The 14,237-nt window shown below is 50.9% G+C and overlaps 1 protein-coding gene across 1 annotated transcript; it reads right to left on the bottom strand.

Annotated features, from left to right (window-relative positions):
- Positions 1 to 218: 218 nt before the first annotated feature.
- LOC142068776 (uncharacterized) lies at positions 219 to 11,594 on the bottom strand. The gene is made up of 2 exons (XM_075118598.1): positions 11,519 to 11,594; positions 219 to 3,107 (listed from the first exon to the last, which is right to left on the bottom strand). The coding sequence occupies exons 1-2, from the start codon at positions 11,592 to 11,594 to the stop codon at positions 1,762 to 1,764; spliced, it is 1,422 nt and encodes a 473-aa protein (XP_074974699.1). The 3' UTR covers positions 219 to 1,761.
- Positions 11,595 to 14,237: the final 2,643 nt, after the last annotated feature.

The following is a 14,237-nucleotide window of genomic DNA, read 5'->3' as shown; positions in this document are numbered from 1 at the left end:
TGGCCACTGGCTGAGGAACTAGTGGAAAGGGCGTCTCATGGTACCCTGAAATTAGGCCCAATAGAGAAGAGAAGCTCCTGTCTGGGAGGGCAAGGGGAGAGCACAGGCCAGGGACACAGGCTTATGAAACCACAGACAGACATTCACAGCAATATCCCGGCAGGGGTTATTTTTAATATCCACATTTATTGAAGAGAGGTTTTCATTTCTAAAAGAAAGAGACCAAGCTACCTCCCAGCGCACGTCACGTGGCAGAGAACACACGCTGCATCAACCAGACAGGAAGGTGGCTCGGACACCCAGCTACACGCAGAATGGTGGGCAAAGCAGCAGAGATAAACACACAGCTCCGTTAACAACAGTGTTACGGGGAGGGGACTTTTTACTCCAAGGAAGAGAACGGTGAAAACAAGAAGGGTTTTTACAAAGCCGGGCCCTTTGTGTTCCCTGATGTAGAACATACGTACGGCCTAACTCCCCAAGGACACTGGCCGAGCACCTGCACAATTGTGTCTCTAATCTGCAGGCACCATTACGATGTCTGTCCATGCAATGTGCAGATTAGCCGCACGGGTGGCCATTTGAACACCCAGTTGCCAAATACACAGCTTGAAGGTGTATCCTCAACACTTGTTCATGGAAATCATACGACTGCGCCCAGCACTGGGCTGGAGACTTGTGGAGAATCAGCCCCTACAACCCTACACACAATTTCTTCCCCTACATTCTAAGAGTTACATGTACACATTTACTAAGTGCTGTACTGGTGAGTCCTCAGAGTCCCCAGGAGGTAGGTCCCCCCCCATTCTACCCCTGGGGAAACCTACACACAGATAGACAATGTCTTACCCAAGCCAAACAGTTACACATGGCAGAGCTGATTACACACTGTTAACCCTGGATTTGGGCGCCAAGTGTAAACAGCCCGTTTGCTCGCTCCACAATCCTTTCTCAGTAGCCTGCCAGGAATGGAGCTCAGTTTTTATGTGCACAGCTGGGTAACGGAGTCATACGTATGGTTTCCAACACGTTACCTCAAGTCTACACCGTCCCCAGGAGAATGGAGCAGCAGAGGCCCATCCAAGCTGCCCAAACCAGGGCTATGATTGCTCTTAGCCAGAAGGTCTGGCTGACCTCGGGGCAGGGGGAGCCACATCAGCAGGGGAATTTATGAGTAAATGAGTTTTCCTTCAGCTCGGCATTCCGGCTGCTGGAGGAAGACACTGGCCCCAGACCCAGACTGAAGGTGTCCGGAGGGAATGGCTCTGGGTGCACCATGCGATGGGACAGGTATCAGAGAAGAACTGGCCTGAACCTGGAACACCGCTAGGAGTGGAGAACATCAGTGCCAGGGGCTGGCTAACCCATCAGGAAAGATTTAATAAGACAGAAAATATATCCCAAGAAAAAGTGACCTGAAAGCTGAATCAAAGTGCTCAGACACTAGGGTGACGAGCTTAGAGTAAGAGCCTAGAGAGAGAACCCCAACGTCCCCTTGCACCCTACTCAAGCCAGGGAGCGAAGATCCCTGAACATTGATTTCCTTCACCCAAAGAGAGTGATCCCTGAGCAGTAACCTTGTCATTCGAGGAGGCAGCTTGTTCCCAGGCAATCACTGGTAAAAGAGAAGGGACAGCTGGAAAACATCAAACAGGAAAGGCTCTTGTTGCCAGGAATGTATTTGCCGGCTGATCTGATATCAGAAGGTTTCCAAACCATCAGCTGTTTAGAGCCACCATCCCACAGGTCAGAATTATCACCTCACTTGTCACAGTCTTCAGCCCCATCAGAGCCCCCATCCCTCAGAGAAGAATCCTCGCTCAGGTCAGGGTCGCCAACTCCCCCGTCCGAGTCATCCTCGCTCAGGTCAGGGTCGCCATCTCCCCCGTCCGAGTCATCCTCGCTCAGGTCAGGGTCGCCATCTCCCCCGTCCAAGTCATCCTCGCTCAGGTCAGGGTCGCCATCTCCCCCGTCCGAGTCATCCTCACTCAGGTCAGGGTCGCCATCTCCCCCGTCCGAGTCATCCTCGCTCAGGTCAGGGTCGCCATCTCCCCCGTCCAAGTCATCCTCGCTCAGGTCAGGGTCGCCATCTCCCCCGTCCGAGTCATCCTCGCTCAGGTCAGCGTCGCCAACTTCCCCGTCCAAGTCATCCTCGCTCAGGTCAGGGTCGCCATCTCCCCCGTCCGAGTCATCCTCGCTCAGGTCAGCGTCGCCAACTTCCCCGTCCAAGTCATCCTCGCTCAGGTCAGGGTCGCCATCTCCCCCGTCCGAGTCATCCTCGCTCAGGTCAGCGTCGCCAACTTCCCCGTCCAAGTCATCCTCGCTCAGGTCAGGGTCGCCATCTCCCCCGTCCGAGTCATCCTCGCTCAGGTCAGCGTCGCCAACTTCCCCGTCCAAGTCATCCTCGCTCAGGTCAGGGTCGCCATCTCTCCCGTCCGAGTCATCCTCGCTCAGGTCAGGGTCGCCATCTCCCCCGTCCGAGTCATCCTCGCTCAGGTCAGCATCGCCATCTCCCCCGTCCGAGTCATCCTCGCTCAGGTCAGCGTCGCCATCTCCCCCGTCCAAATCATCCTCGCTCAGGTCAGGGTCGCCATCTCCCCCGTCCGAGTCATCCTCGCTCAGGTCAGCGTCGCCAACTCCCCCGTCCAAATCATCGTCGCTCAGGTCAGCGTCACCATCTCCCCCGTCCAAATCATCCTCGCTCAGTTCAGGGTCGCCATCTCCCCCATCCGAGTCATCCTCGCTCAGGTCAGCGTCGCCAACTCCCCCGTCCAAATCATCCTCGCTCAGGTCAGCGTCACCATCTCCCCCATCCGAGTCATCCTCACTCAGGTCAGGGTCGCCATCTCCCCCGTCCAAGTCATCCTCACTCAGGTCAGGGTCGCCATCTCCCCCGTCCAAGTCATCCTCATCATCTTCTCCACCAGACACAGGTTTTTCATCAGATCCAGGTTTTAAAACAGACACCGGTTTTCCAGTTGACTCAGGTTCTGGTCCAGACACCGGTTTTGTTGCCCCCAACACAAGTTTTTCCTTCAGCTTGTCTTCTTCTGATATGTGCTTCCCTGGGTCATCACCATGGAGAGGAGAAGCTGTGCCAGGGATCCCTGAAAAGGGAGAGAAAACAGGAGAGTCAGAGACCCAAATATGCCTCAGTCACATATGGCTGCTGCCAATCCACCCTATGCACTTTCTTCATGCTGCAGCAACCTGTCCACAGGATATGAGCATTGCCCCTTACCTTGGATAGTCCCTAGGTAGTTGTACATATGGTACCTGATTCTGTTCTATTCAGGTTCTTATACTGCACCCATCCCTGTGGTATCTGAGCAACTTCCAGAAGTGCAGTAAGTGACACGACTGAAGCCCGTTGCTCAAGCTCTGTCTGTCTCTCAGTCTGACCTCCTTGGTCAGATGCCAGGTAAGAGCCCGGGCTGCTTCTAGCAGCCAGCTCTTCTTCCCCCACCTCACCCCCTCCAGTCCTTTGTTCTGGCCAGGAGATAGGGAGTTAGAGACTGACAAAAAACAGATACTGGGAGTCAAGGCAGGCTGGAGACAAGGAGGAGGATTTTTACAGGGATACAGTGTCTAAGGAACACTCCTCCTGGTGCATGATGTGCTTGCTTTTAGACAATGGTGAGCCCCAACCCAAAATGGAGTCACATGTGTTAACTTTTCCTTAACAGTTCTCGAGCTGGGGGATTGTGCTCAGCTTTCCTCATGAGAGGTGGAGAAATCTATATCCCTCTGCATCACTGGTGGCTAGGTGTCTATGACTTGGTGATTGGATTTTCCATTGTCTTCTTAGGTACTCCATTGGTATGGGGACTGAGGCCCAGACAGCGAGGTGACACTCATATTTATGTTTTTTTAGCCTGCCCTGAGAGCAAACAGTCCTTTTCCCCTTACTTGGTAACAATGCAGCATACAGGGGAAATTGAGGCACACACCAGAATCATAAAAATATTACAGAAAATATCCACTTTGTCACACTGAAGTATTGCTCAGACAAGGACCTCATCTGTCAAGATGGCATGGAGTCTCCTAGCCCATCAGAGACAGCAGAAACTGACCTGGAGACGCTGCCCTGTGAGAGCTTAACATCAACAAGGAATCCTAACTCCTAAACTACAGACTGACTTGACTTGACTGGGGCATGTATCTTCAACCAGAAGAGGATGAATGGGGGCTGCAAACTCCAAATTACTTCCCCCTGATAACCGTGCCTGCTAACCAATATGACTGCTGTCTTGCTAGGTTTCAGTTTCAATCAGTTCTTCTTGGATGAGCTGACCCCAACCAAGCAGTGGGCCAGCTTAGTGACGGTGCTGTTGTTGCATGTTGTGAAGGATAAGATAGAGCGATATGTTTCAGAGTAACAGCCGTGTTAGTCTGTATTCGCAAAAAGAAAAGGAGGACTTGTGGCACCTTAGAGACTAACCAATTTATTTGAGCATAAGCTTTCGTGAGCTACAGCTCACTTCATCGGATGCATACTGTGGAAAGTGTAGAAGATCTTTTTATACACACAAAACATGAAAAAATACCTCCCCCCACCCCACTCTCCTGCTGGTAATAGCTTATCTAAAGTGACCACTCTCCTTACAATGTGTATGATAATCAAGTTGGGCCATTTCCAGCACAAATCCAGGATTTAACAGGAACGTCTGAGGAGGGGGGGGGAGGAAAAAACAAGGGAAAATAGGTTACCTTGCATAATGACTTAGCCACTCCCAGTCTCTATTCAAGCCTAAGTTAATTGTATCCAATTTGCAAATGAATTCCAATTCAGCAGTTTCTCGCTGGAGTCTGGATTTGAAGTTTTTTTGTTGTAATATCGCAACTTTCATGTCTGTAATTGCGTGACCAGAGAGATTGAAGTGTTCTCCGACTGGTTTATGAATGTTATAATTCTTGACTATCTGATTTGTATCCATTTATTCTTTTACGTAGAGACTGTCCAGTTTGACCAATGTACATGGCAGAGGGGCATTGCTGGCACGTGATGGCATATATCACATTGGTGGATGTGCAGGTGAACGAGCCTCTGATAGTGTGGCTGATGTTATTAGGCCCTGTGATGGTGTCCCCTGAATAGATATGTGGGCACAGTTGGCAACGGGCTTTGTTGCAAGGGTAGGTTCCTGGGTTAGTGGTTCTGTTGTGTGGTGTGTGGTTGCTGGTGAGTATTTGCTTCAGGTTGGGGGGCTGTCTGTAGGCAAGGACTGGCCTGTCTCCCAAGATTTGTGAGAGTGTTGGGTCATCCTTCAGGATAGGTTGTAGATCCTTAATAATGCGTTGGAGGGGTTTTAGTTGGGGGCTGAAGGTGACGGCTAGTGGCGTTCTGTTATTTTCTTTGTTAGGCCTGTCCTGTAGTAGGTGACTTCTGGGAACTCTTCTGGCTCTATCAATCTGTTTCTTCACTTCCGCAGGTGGGTATTGTAGTTGTAAGAATGCTTGACAGAGATCTTGTAGGTGTTTGTCTCTGTCTGAGGGGTTGGAGCAAATGCGGTTGTATCGCAGAGCTTGGCTGTAGACGATGGATCGTGTGGTGTGGTCAGGGTGAAAGCTGGAGGCATGTAGGTAGGAATAGCGGTCAGTAGGTTTCCGGTATAGGGTGGTGTTTATGTGACCATCATTTATTAGCACTGTAGTGTCCAGGAAGTGGATCTCTTGTGTGGACTGGACCATCCCACCATCAACCTCAGCCTGGTCCAGTCCACACAAGAGATCCACTTCCTGGACACTACAGTGCTAATAAACGATGGTCACACAAACACCACCCTATACCAGAAACCAGTCGGAGAACACTTCAATCTCTCTTGTCACATGATTACAGACATGAAAGTTGCGATATTACAACAAAAAAACTTCAAATCCAGACTCCAGCGAGAAACTGTTGAATTGGAATTCATTTGCAAATTGGATACAATTAACTTAGGCTTGAATAGAGACTGGGAGTGGCTAAGTCATTATGCAAGGTAACCTATTTCCCCTTGCTTTTTCCTACCCCCCCCCCCCCCCCGCCCTCCTCAGACGTTCTTGTTAAACCCTGGATTTGTGCTGGAAATGGCCCACCTTGATTATCATACACATTGTAAGGAGAGTGATCACTTTAGATAAGCTATTACCAGCAGGAGAGTGGGGTGGGGGGAGGTATTTTTTTCATGCTTTGTGTGTATAAAAGATCTTCTACACTTTCCACAGTATGCATCCGATGAAGTGAGCTGTAGCTCACGAAAGCTCATGCTCAAATAAATTGGTTAGTCTCTAAGGTGCCACAAGTCCTCCTTTTCATAGAGCGATATGTCATCTGCATATTGTTGGCATCTGAGTGATGTCTCATCAGTTCTCCTAGAGGCTGCATGGAGATGCTGAATAGGACAGGAAACAGAATTGATCTTTCAGGCACTTCACAAGTGAGGGTCTAGTGGCAGGAGTGCGACTTCCATCACCATCCTTTGGGTGCGTCCTTCCAAGAAAACTCAGACCGTTTTTCTGCCTCCTCCTGAGCCCTGCGTCCACCTTCAAACAGGGAAGAAGTATCTGACAAACACTGCAGAGAAGTCCAGAAGAATAAGAATGGACGCCTGCCCTCTATCCACAGCAGCAGATCATCCATCAGTGCCAGGAATACTGTTTCGGTTCCATGTCTTGGGCTGAATCCACACCGTGCTGGGGCTAGGATATTGGCTTTGCCTAGATAAGCTTATAAGCAGCTTTCAGCTAACATCTCTGAGCTTGCATAGGAATGGTGGGTTTGAAACCAGGCAGTAGTTAGCTAGGTCCAGTGCATCCAGGGTGGGTTTCTTTATTGTTGGCTGGACTCTTGGGAGTTTGAAGGAGGGAGGGAAGATTTCTTCAATAATGGAGGCACTAGCTGTTTCAGTCAGGAGAGGCACCAGTTACTTGTGGCCCTTTTTTATTAGCCAGGAAGAACAAGCCTCAAACTCCCAGGTTTTTGCTTGAGTCTCCTTCAGGGTGTCCAGTGCTCGTGGCATCAATGAGCTGAGCTCATGGAAGCAGGTTGTTTCTTGGCTGGCACAAGGGGATCAGATCCTTGAAGCCCAAGAAGACTTCCTGGATGTAGGTGATCTTTTCTCCTGATAGAATCATAGAATATCAGGGTTGGAAGGGACCCCAGGAGGTCATCTAGTCCAACCCCCTGCTCAAAGCAGGACCAATCCCTAACTAAATCATCCCTGCCAGGGCTTTGTCAAGCCTGACCTTAAAAACATCTAAGGAAGGAGATTCCACCACCTCCCTAGGGAACTCATTCTAGGGCTTCACCACCCTCCTAGTGAAAAAGTTTTTCCTAATATCCAACCTAAACCTCCCCCACTGCAACTTGAGACCATTACTTCTTGTTCTGTCATCTACAACCACTGAGAACAGCCAAGCTCCATCCTCTTTGGAACCCCCTTTCAGGTAGTTGAAAGTAGCTATCAAATCCCCCCCTCCTGCTCTTCTGCAGACTAAACAATCCCAGTTCCCTCAGCCTCTCCTCATAAGTCATGTGCTCCAGCCCCCTAATCATTTTTGTTGCCCTCCACTGGACTCTCTCCAATTTTTCCACATCCTTCCTGTAGTGTGGGGCCCAAAACTGGACACAGTACTCCAGATGAGGCCTCACCAATGTCGAATAGAGGGGAACGATCACGTCCCTCGATCTGCTGGCAATGCCCCTACTTATACATCCCAAAATGCCATTGGCCTTCTTGGCAACAAGGGCACACTGTTGACTCATATCCAGCTTCTGGTCCACTGTAACCCCTAGGTCCTTTTCTGCAGAACTGCTGCCGAGCCATTCAGTCCCTAGTCTGTAGCGGTGCATGGGATTCTTCCGTCCTGAGTGCAGGACTCTGCACTTGTCCTTGTTGAACCTCATCAGATTTCTTTTGGCCCAATCCTCCAATTTGTCTAGGTCCCTCTGTATCCCATCCCTACCCTCCAGCGTATCTACCTCTCCTCCCAGTTTAGTGTCGTCTGCAAATTTGCTGAGGGTGCAATCCACACCATCCTCCAGATCATTTATGAAGATATTGAACAAAACCGGCCCCAGGACCAACCCTTGTGGCACTCCACTTGATACCGGCTGCCAAATAGACATGGAGCCATTGATCACTACCCGCTGAGCCCAACAATCTAGCCAGCTTTCTATCCACCTTATAGTCCATTCATCCAGCCCATACTTCTTTAAATTGCTGGCAGGAATACTGTGGGAGACCGTGTCAAAAGCTTTGCTAAAGTCAAGGAACAACACGTCCACCGCTTTCCCCTCATCCACAGAGCCAGTTATCTCGTCATAGAAGGCAATTAGATTAGTCAGGCATGACTTGCCCTTGGTGAATCCATGCTGACTGTTCCTGATCACTTTAATCTCCTCTAAGTGCTTCAGAATTGATTCCTTGAGGACCTGCTCCATGATTTTTCCAGGGACTGAGGTGAGGCTGACTGGCTTGCAGTTCCCAGGATCCTCCTCCTTCCCTTTTTTAAAGATGGGCACTACATTAGCCTTTTTCCAGTCGTCCGGGACTTCCCCGGATCGCCATGAGTTTTCAAAGATAATGGACAATGGCTCTGCAATCACATCCGCCAACTCCTTTAACACTCTCGGATGCAGCGCATCCGGCCCCATGGACTTGTGCTTGTCCAGCTTTTCTAAATAGTCCCGAACCACTTCTTTTTCCACAGAGGGCTGGTCACCTCCTCCCCATGCTGTGCTGCCCAGTGCAGTAGTCTGGGAGCTGACCTTGTTCGTGAAGACAGAGGCAAAAAAAGCATTGAGTACATTAGCTTTTTCCACATCCTCTGTCACTAGGTTGCCTCCCTCATTCAGTAAGGGGCCCACACTTTCCTTGACTTTCTTCTTGTTGCTAACATACCTGAAGAAACCCTTCTTGTTACTCTTAACATCTCTTGCTAGCTGCAACTCCAAGTGTGGTTTGGCCTTCCTGATTTCACTCCTGCATGCCCGAGCAATATTTTTATACTCCTCCCTGGTCATTTGTCCAATCTTCCACTTCTTGTAAGCTTCTTTTTTGTGTTTCTTTTTTTCTTTTTTTGATCAGCAAGGATTTCACTGTTAAGCCAAGGTGATCGCCTGCCATATTTACTATTCTTTCTACACATCGGGATCGTTTGTTTCTGTAACCTCAATAAGGATTCTTTAAAATACAGCCAGCTCTCCTTCTGTGCGAGTTAGGAAGATCCTTCCTAGCAGGTGGCTGAACTGCTTCAGAGGAAATGAAAAGAGGCCCAAACATCTGACATGTTTGTAGTTCACCTACCCCCATTCCCAACTGGCACCAAAACCTGTTACACTACCACCATCCCACTCCTCCTCATAGGCACAGAGCAAAATGTCAAAAGCTTCAATCTCAGTTCTGCCAGGAGCTTAAAACAATACTGCTGAGCGATGTGAACTGTCCCGATTAATCTTGAGGTAGGTTCCCCCTGAGTCCCAATGACAATACAGGTTTCAGAGTAACAGCCGTGTTAGTCTGTATTCGCAAAAAGAAAAGGAGTACTTGTGGCACCTTAGAGACTAACCAATTTATTTGAGCATGAGCTTTCGTGAGCTACAGCTCACTTCATCAGATGCATACTGTGGAAGTGTAGAAGATCTTTTTATACACACAAAGCATGAAAAAATACCTCCCCCCACAAACCCACTCTCCTGCTGGTAATAGCTTATCTAAAGTGATCACTCTCCTTACAATGTGTATGATAATCAAGGTGGGCCATTTCCAGCACAAATCCAGGGTTTAACAAGAACGTCTGAGGGGGGGAGGTAGGAAAAAACAAGGGGAAATAGGTTACCTTGCATAATGACTTAGCCACTCCCAGTCTCTGTGTGGGGGAAGGGGGAGAGAGGAACCTAAATAAGTGGCCTCATTATCAGAGGTGCTGAGCATCCACAGCTTCCATGGAAGTCTGTTTAGGGGCCTAAACACAGAGGAAGGAGCCTGATCCCCGGCACTCAAATTCGAGCCTTTGGGCTGAATTAGCTAAAAGGACTCTACAGGATGGTCAACATGGACCATGGCAATACGTGGCTGAACAACAAAGGACCCGATCCAGCTGACTCCAATGGGAGCAGTAGCAGGCTCACAGAGGTGCAGGGCATTTCTCCAAAGCACATGGACAGCATGGACATTTCCACCATTCAGGACTTCGCAATCCCCACCTTTGATTTTCTTCAGCCACAGGAAAGTGACCTTCTTTCCCTGAGTATATGCTCTGGGCCAAGGGAGACATTTCCGCTCTTGCCCTTTGGGAGCTAACTGAGGGCCTAGCAACATGGGCACAGCTGATCAGTCAAGGAGGAATCAAGTGTTTTACATAAAGCGCCCCACTGGGAAAAAAGCAGAATAGATTTTGTTTGGCTTTTTCTCCAAATACCCCTTTGAGCTGACACACGGCACACAATGCTCCAAACCAAACGGACCCTTTCTCAGAGATCTGAGCAAATTACCAGAGGCATTTCAGTGGTGGCTCAGGAGTGTCACTAAGGGCTACGCTGTTATATGGGGATGCTTTCCAGGTCTGCAAAGTTAGTGTTTGGCTGCTGAAATGCCAGCAGGACCCCAAGGTTTGGTTTGTGTGAACAAACCCTGCCAAGAAGAGGGTACGTTTGAAGCAGGTCTGTGTGTCCTGGGCAATCAGGAGCACCCAGCAGCCCACGTTTGAGACGAGAAACAGAGTTCAGAGCAAAAACAGCCTTGGGGACCCATGTGAAGTACCATGGGTAGAGCCTCCCCTCTTCTCTCCCATCTATACCTGGGTTCCTCAACCTTAGACAACCCTGTTCCCCTCGCTGACTCCTGCCTGCCAACCTACAACCAGCTCAGATTGTGGCTACTTCCCTCCCACCCATTTACATGCCCACAGCTTCTGGGGACTGCTCTCCAAGAATCAGAGAGTCGGTAGGTGCAGCTCAGATGCGTCTTCCCGAACAGGGAATTGGGGAGGGCAGTTAGGGACGATGTTCTGTGCCAAAGGCCGCAGGAGCTGGAGCCAGGTGCCAGTGTGGATGAGGAGTCTGAGATGACGGAGATCTGGCTGGCATACTAGGCATGAGCATGGTGCACGGCCCCCATAAGACAGTGGGATGTTGTAGTGTAAAGTTTGGGCATCTGCATATTCTTATATTGATAATAAAAGCCTCCAGTTAAAACAGTCCAGAGCCTGCCAGCCTGAGCCCTCGGATGCCTGGCCCTCAGTGACTGTCACTCCGCATCTCGGGAACTCGCAGTGTCTGGCCAGTCCAGCTGGTCTGTAATTCTGTCTGCTGCTCCGAGGGAATCTCATCCCCTCACCCTGGCTTTGCTGGGGTCAGTCCTATCCCTGTGCCAGTGGCTCTGACAACGGAGACGTGTTTCTATTGGTCCCTGCGTCAGGTCATGGATGAGACAAACCAACTAAAGTGTCAGGTATTTCTAAGCACCCACTGCCCTTGCCCCCTCCATGCCAGGTCTCCCCTCCATGCCCTGCTCCCTTCTCTGCCTGTACTCACTTTGTGTTGGAGCGCCCTGCAGCGCTGTCCAGAGGGTGAAGAGCCCCAGGAGGAGAAAGAGGCCCCTTGACTTCATGGTGCTGCCAAGAGCTGGGTCTGAGTGCCCAGAGCTGAGCCAGCCTGCAATTTAAAGTCGCACCCAGGTGGAGCTGGTTCAAGTGTGGGAGGAAGCAGCTCACAGGTGATCTATAAGGACAGCCCATATTTTAGCCTAATTCCACATTCTAAGGAGCCAGCTCCAGATATCTGTCCCTGCCCACACAGAATAAGGATATGAACAGGTCCTCGTCATGCTTAGAAATTGCCTTGGAAGACAAAAGCAAAGAAACCTAAGGAGGAAAGCGGAGGGACTGAGGTGCACCAATGCCCAGGGTCATTGGTGACCGCAGAAAACGGGTCATGTAGGATATACTCCCTTGAGCCCAGCAGAGAGTCCTTGCTCCAGGCTTCAGAGGAAGGCAGTAGCTTCCCAAGTTCTTTACCAAGGCCACCTGTGGGGGACTTCTTCTGGAGCCCCAAGAATCATGCTGATTTGCACTGGGCTATGCACCGATTAGGAGACTGATCACATTTGTTTACTGACAAGCCATGGGCACACGTACGACTCCCCATTTCCCGGGAGGCCCAATCAGTTGGACTGTATCAGCGCCTCCCTGGGCTGAGGATTGGAAACAGCAAAAGCCCTCTGTGCCTTTTTAATGCAAATATCATTTCTTTTTCATCCCCAATGACAGGAATTTCCAGGAGTCCCCCTTCCTCACCCAAGTCCCCAAGAGGTGCTGAAATGCTATAAAATCTTCTCCTCCCCACCCCTCGGAGCAGAGGTGGGCAAACTACAGCCCAAGGGCCAGATCTGGCCATCAGGGCTTTCAATCCAGGGATTGTCAGGAGTGGGATTGGTAGCCCTGCGGCGCAGTGGGGCTAAGGCAGGCTCCCTGTCTGCCCTGGCCCTGTGCCGCTCCCACAAGTGGCCGGCACCATGTCCCTGCGGCCCCTTGGGAGGCGGGGCAGAGGGCTCCATGCGCTGTCCTTGCCTGCAGGCACCGCCCACCGCAGCTCCCATTGGCCAGGAATGGGGAACTGTGGCCAATGGGAGCTTCAGGGGTGGTACCCACAGGCAAGGGCAGCACACGGCAGAGCCACCTGCCCCACCCCACCCCCAGGAGCCACTGCCAGACATGCTGACCACTTCCGGGAGCAGCACGGGGCCAGGGCAGGCAGGGAGCCTGCCTTAGCCCCGCTGCGCACCACTGCCACCCTGGAGCCGCTCAAGGTAAGCAGCGCCAGTCCAGAGCCCACACCCCAAACCCCTCCTGTACCCCTCACCCCAACTCCCTGCCCTGAGCCCCCTAACCCCCTGCCTTGAGCCCCCTCCTGCACCCTTCCTGCACCCCAACCCCCTGCCGTAAGCCCCCTCCTGCACTCCTCCCCCTTTCCTGCACCCCAACCCCCTGCCCTGAGCCCCCTCCTGCACCCGCACCCCCTCCTGTACCCCAAGTCCCTGCCCTGAGTCCCCTCCTGCACCGCGCACCTCTCCTGCACCTCAACCCCTTGCTCTGAGCCCCCTCCTGCACCCTGCACCTCTCCTGCACCCCAACCCCTTGCCCTGAGCCCCTTCCTGCACACCGTACCCACTCCCACATCCCGCACTCCCTCCTACACCCAAACCCCTTGCCCCAACCCTACATTCATGACCTTGCATACAATTTCCCCACGCAGATGTGGCCCTCGGGCCAAAAAGTTTGCCCACCCCTGCCTTGGAGCCTTCTCTTCTCCAGACTGTACAGACATAGGATCTCTAGCTTGTGATCAGAACTAAGGCTCTCCATAGATGTGATTAGTTCAGCAGCTCTTCTCTGCCCCTTCTCCTGAATTTGTGATTCTGTAGGGTGATGATGTGCCCTGAACTGGATGCAGGAGTCCAGGAAGGGCCTGTCCCTGGCCTTGGCCAGGGCTTTATAACATGTCTTGTCTGCTTTACACTACTCCTTCTGGTGCAGAATACAATCCTCTTGGTCTTTCAGGCTGCAGCTGAACAAACAGCAACCACTTCATGGCAATGCTAACATAACCCCATGAGTCCCTTTCATTATCCACAAAGTCATCCTTTGGTCCAAGTGGATGACTTCCGATTTATTCCTGCTATGCCCACCAACCCTTGCCTAGCCTCTCCTGTAACAGGTTGAAATCTTCTGGATAGTGTCTGTGACCGTTCTGCTCTACGAGCTGGTGCCATTTACAGGGTCCTTTTGTTTCAATGACATCCATTTAACTATGCTTCTGCTATACCCAGCTTACATGGCTGTCTTCTGCTCCCAGACTGACTTGTGCAGGTTATGTGGCACATTTGCTAATGCCTAAATCTAAGGGCCAGATCTTGAAGCCCTGAAGCAAAGCTCCAACTGAAGTCAATGGATAAGGAAAGAGCCAAGACAACATGGAAGGACATTCGGTAACCAGCATTATCCACATTCACCTCATCAGGAGCTTCTTTGCCCTCTTCAACAGGAGATTAGATCACTCCGGCATGCACCAAATTGGTTTCTGCTAATAATTCCTGTCTCTGCAACCTCTTCCCTCCACCCGCCTTTGCTTATGGTCTCCAGAGTTTTACTGACAACTGAATTTAGATTCACTGACCTGCAGTTTCCTGGTTTATATTCTTTCCCTTTTTTAAATTGAGAGGCAATATGAGCCCTGCCCACATGTTTAGGTCTTG

The sequence above is a fragment of the Caretta caretta genome, chromosome 13 (genome assembly GCF_965140235.1).
Source record: "Caretta caretta isolate rCarCar2 chromosome 13, rCarCar1.hap1, whole genome shotgun sequence".
NCBI lineage: Eukaryota > Metazoa > Chordata > Testudines > Cheloniidae > Caretta > Caretta caretta.
The sequence above is the reverse complement of the archived record's forward strand: the minus strand, read 5'-3'. Positions and strand labels throughout refer to the sequence as shown.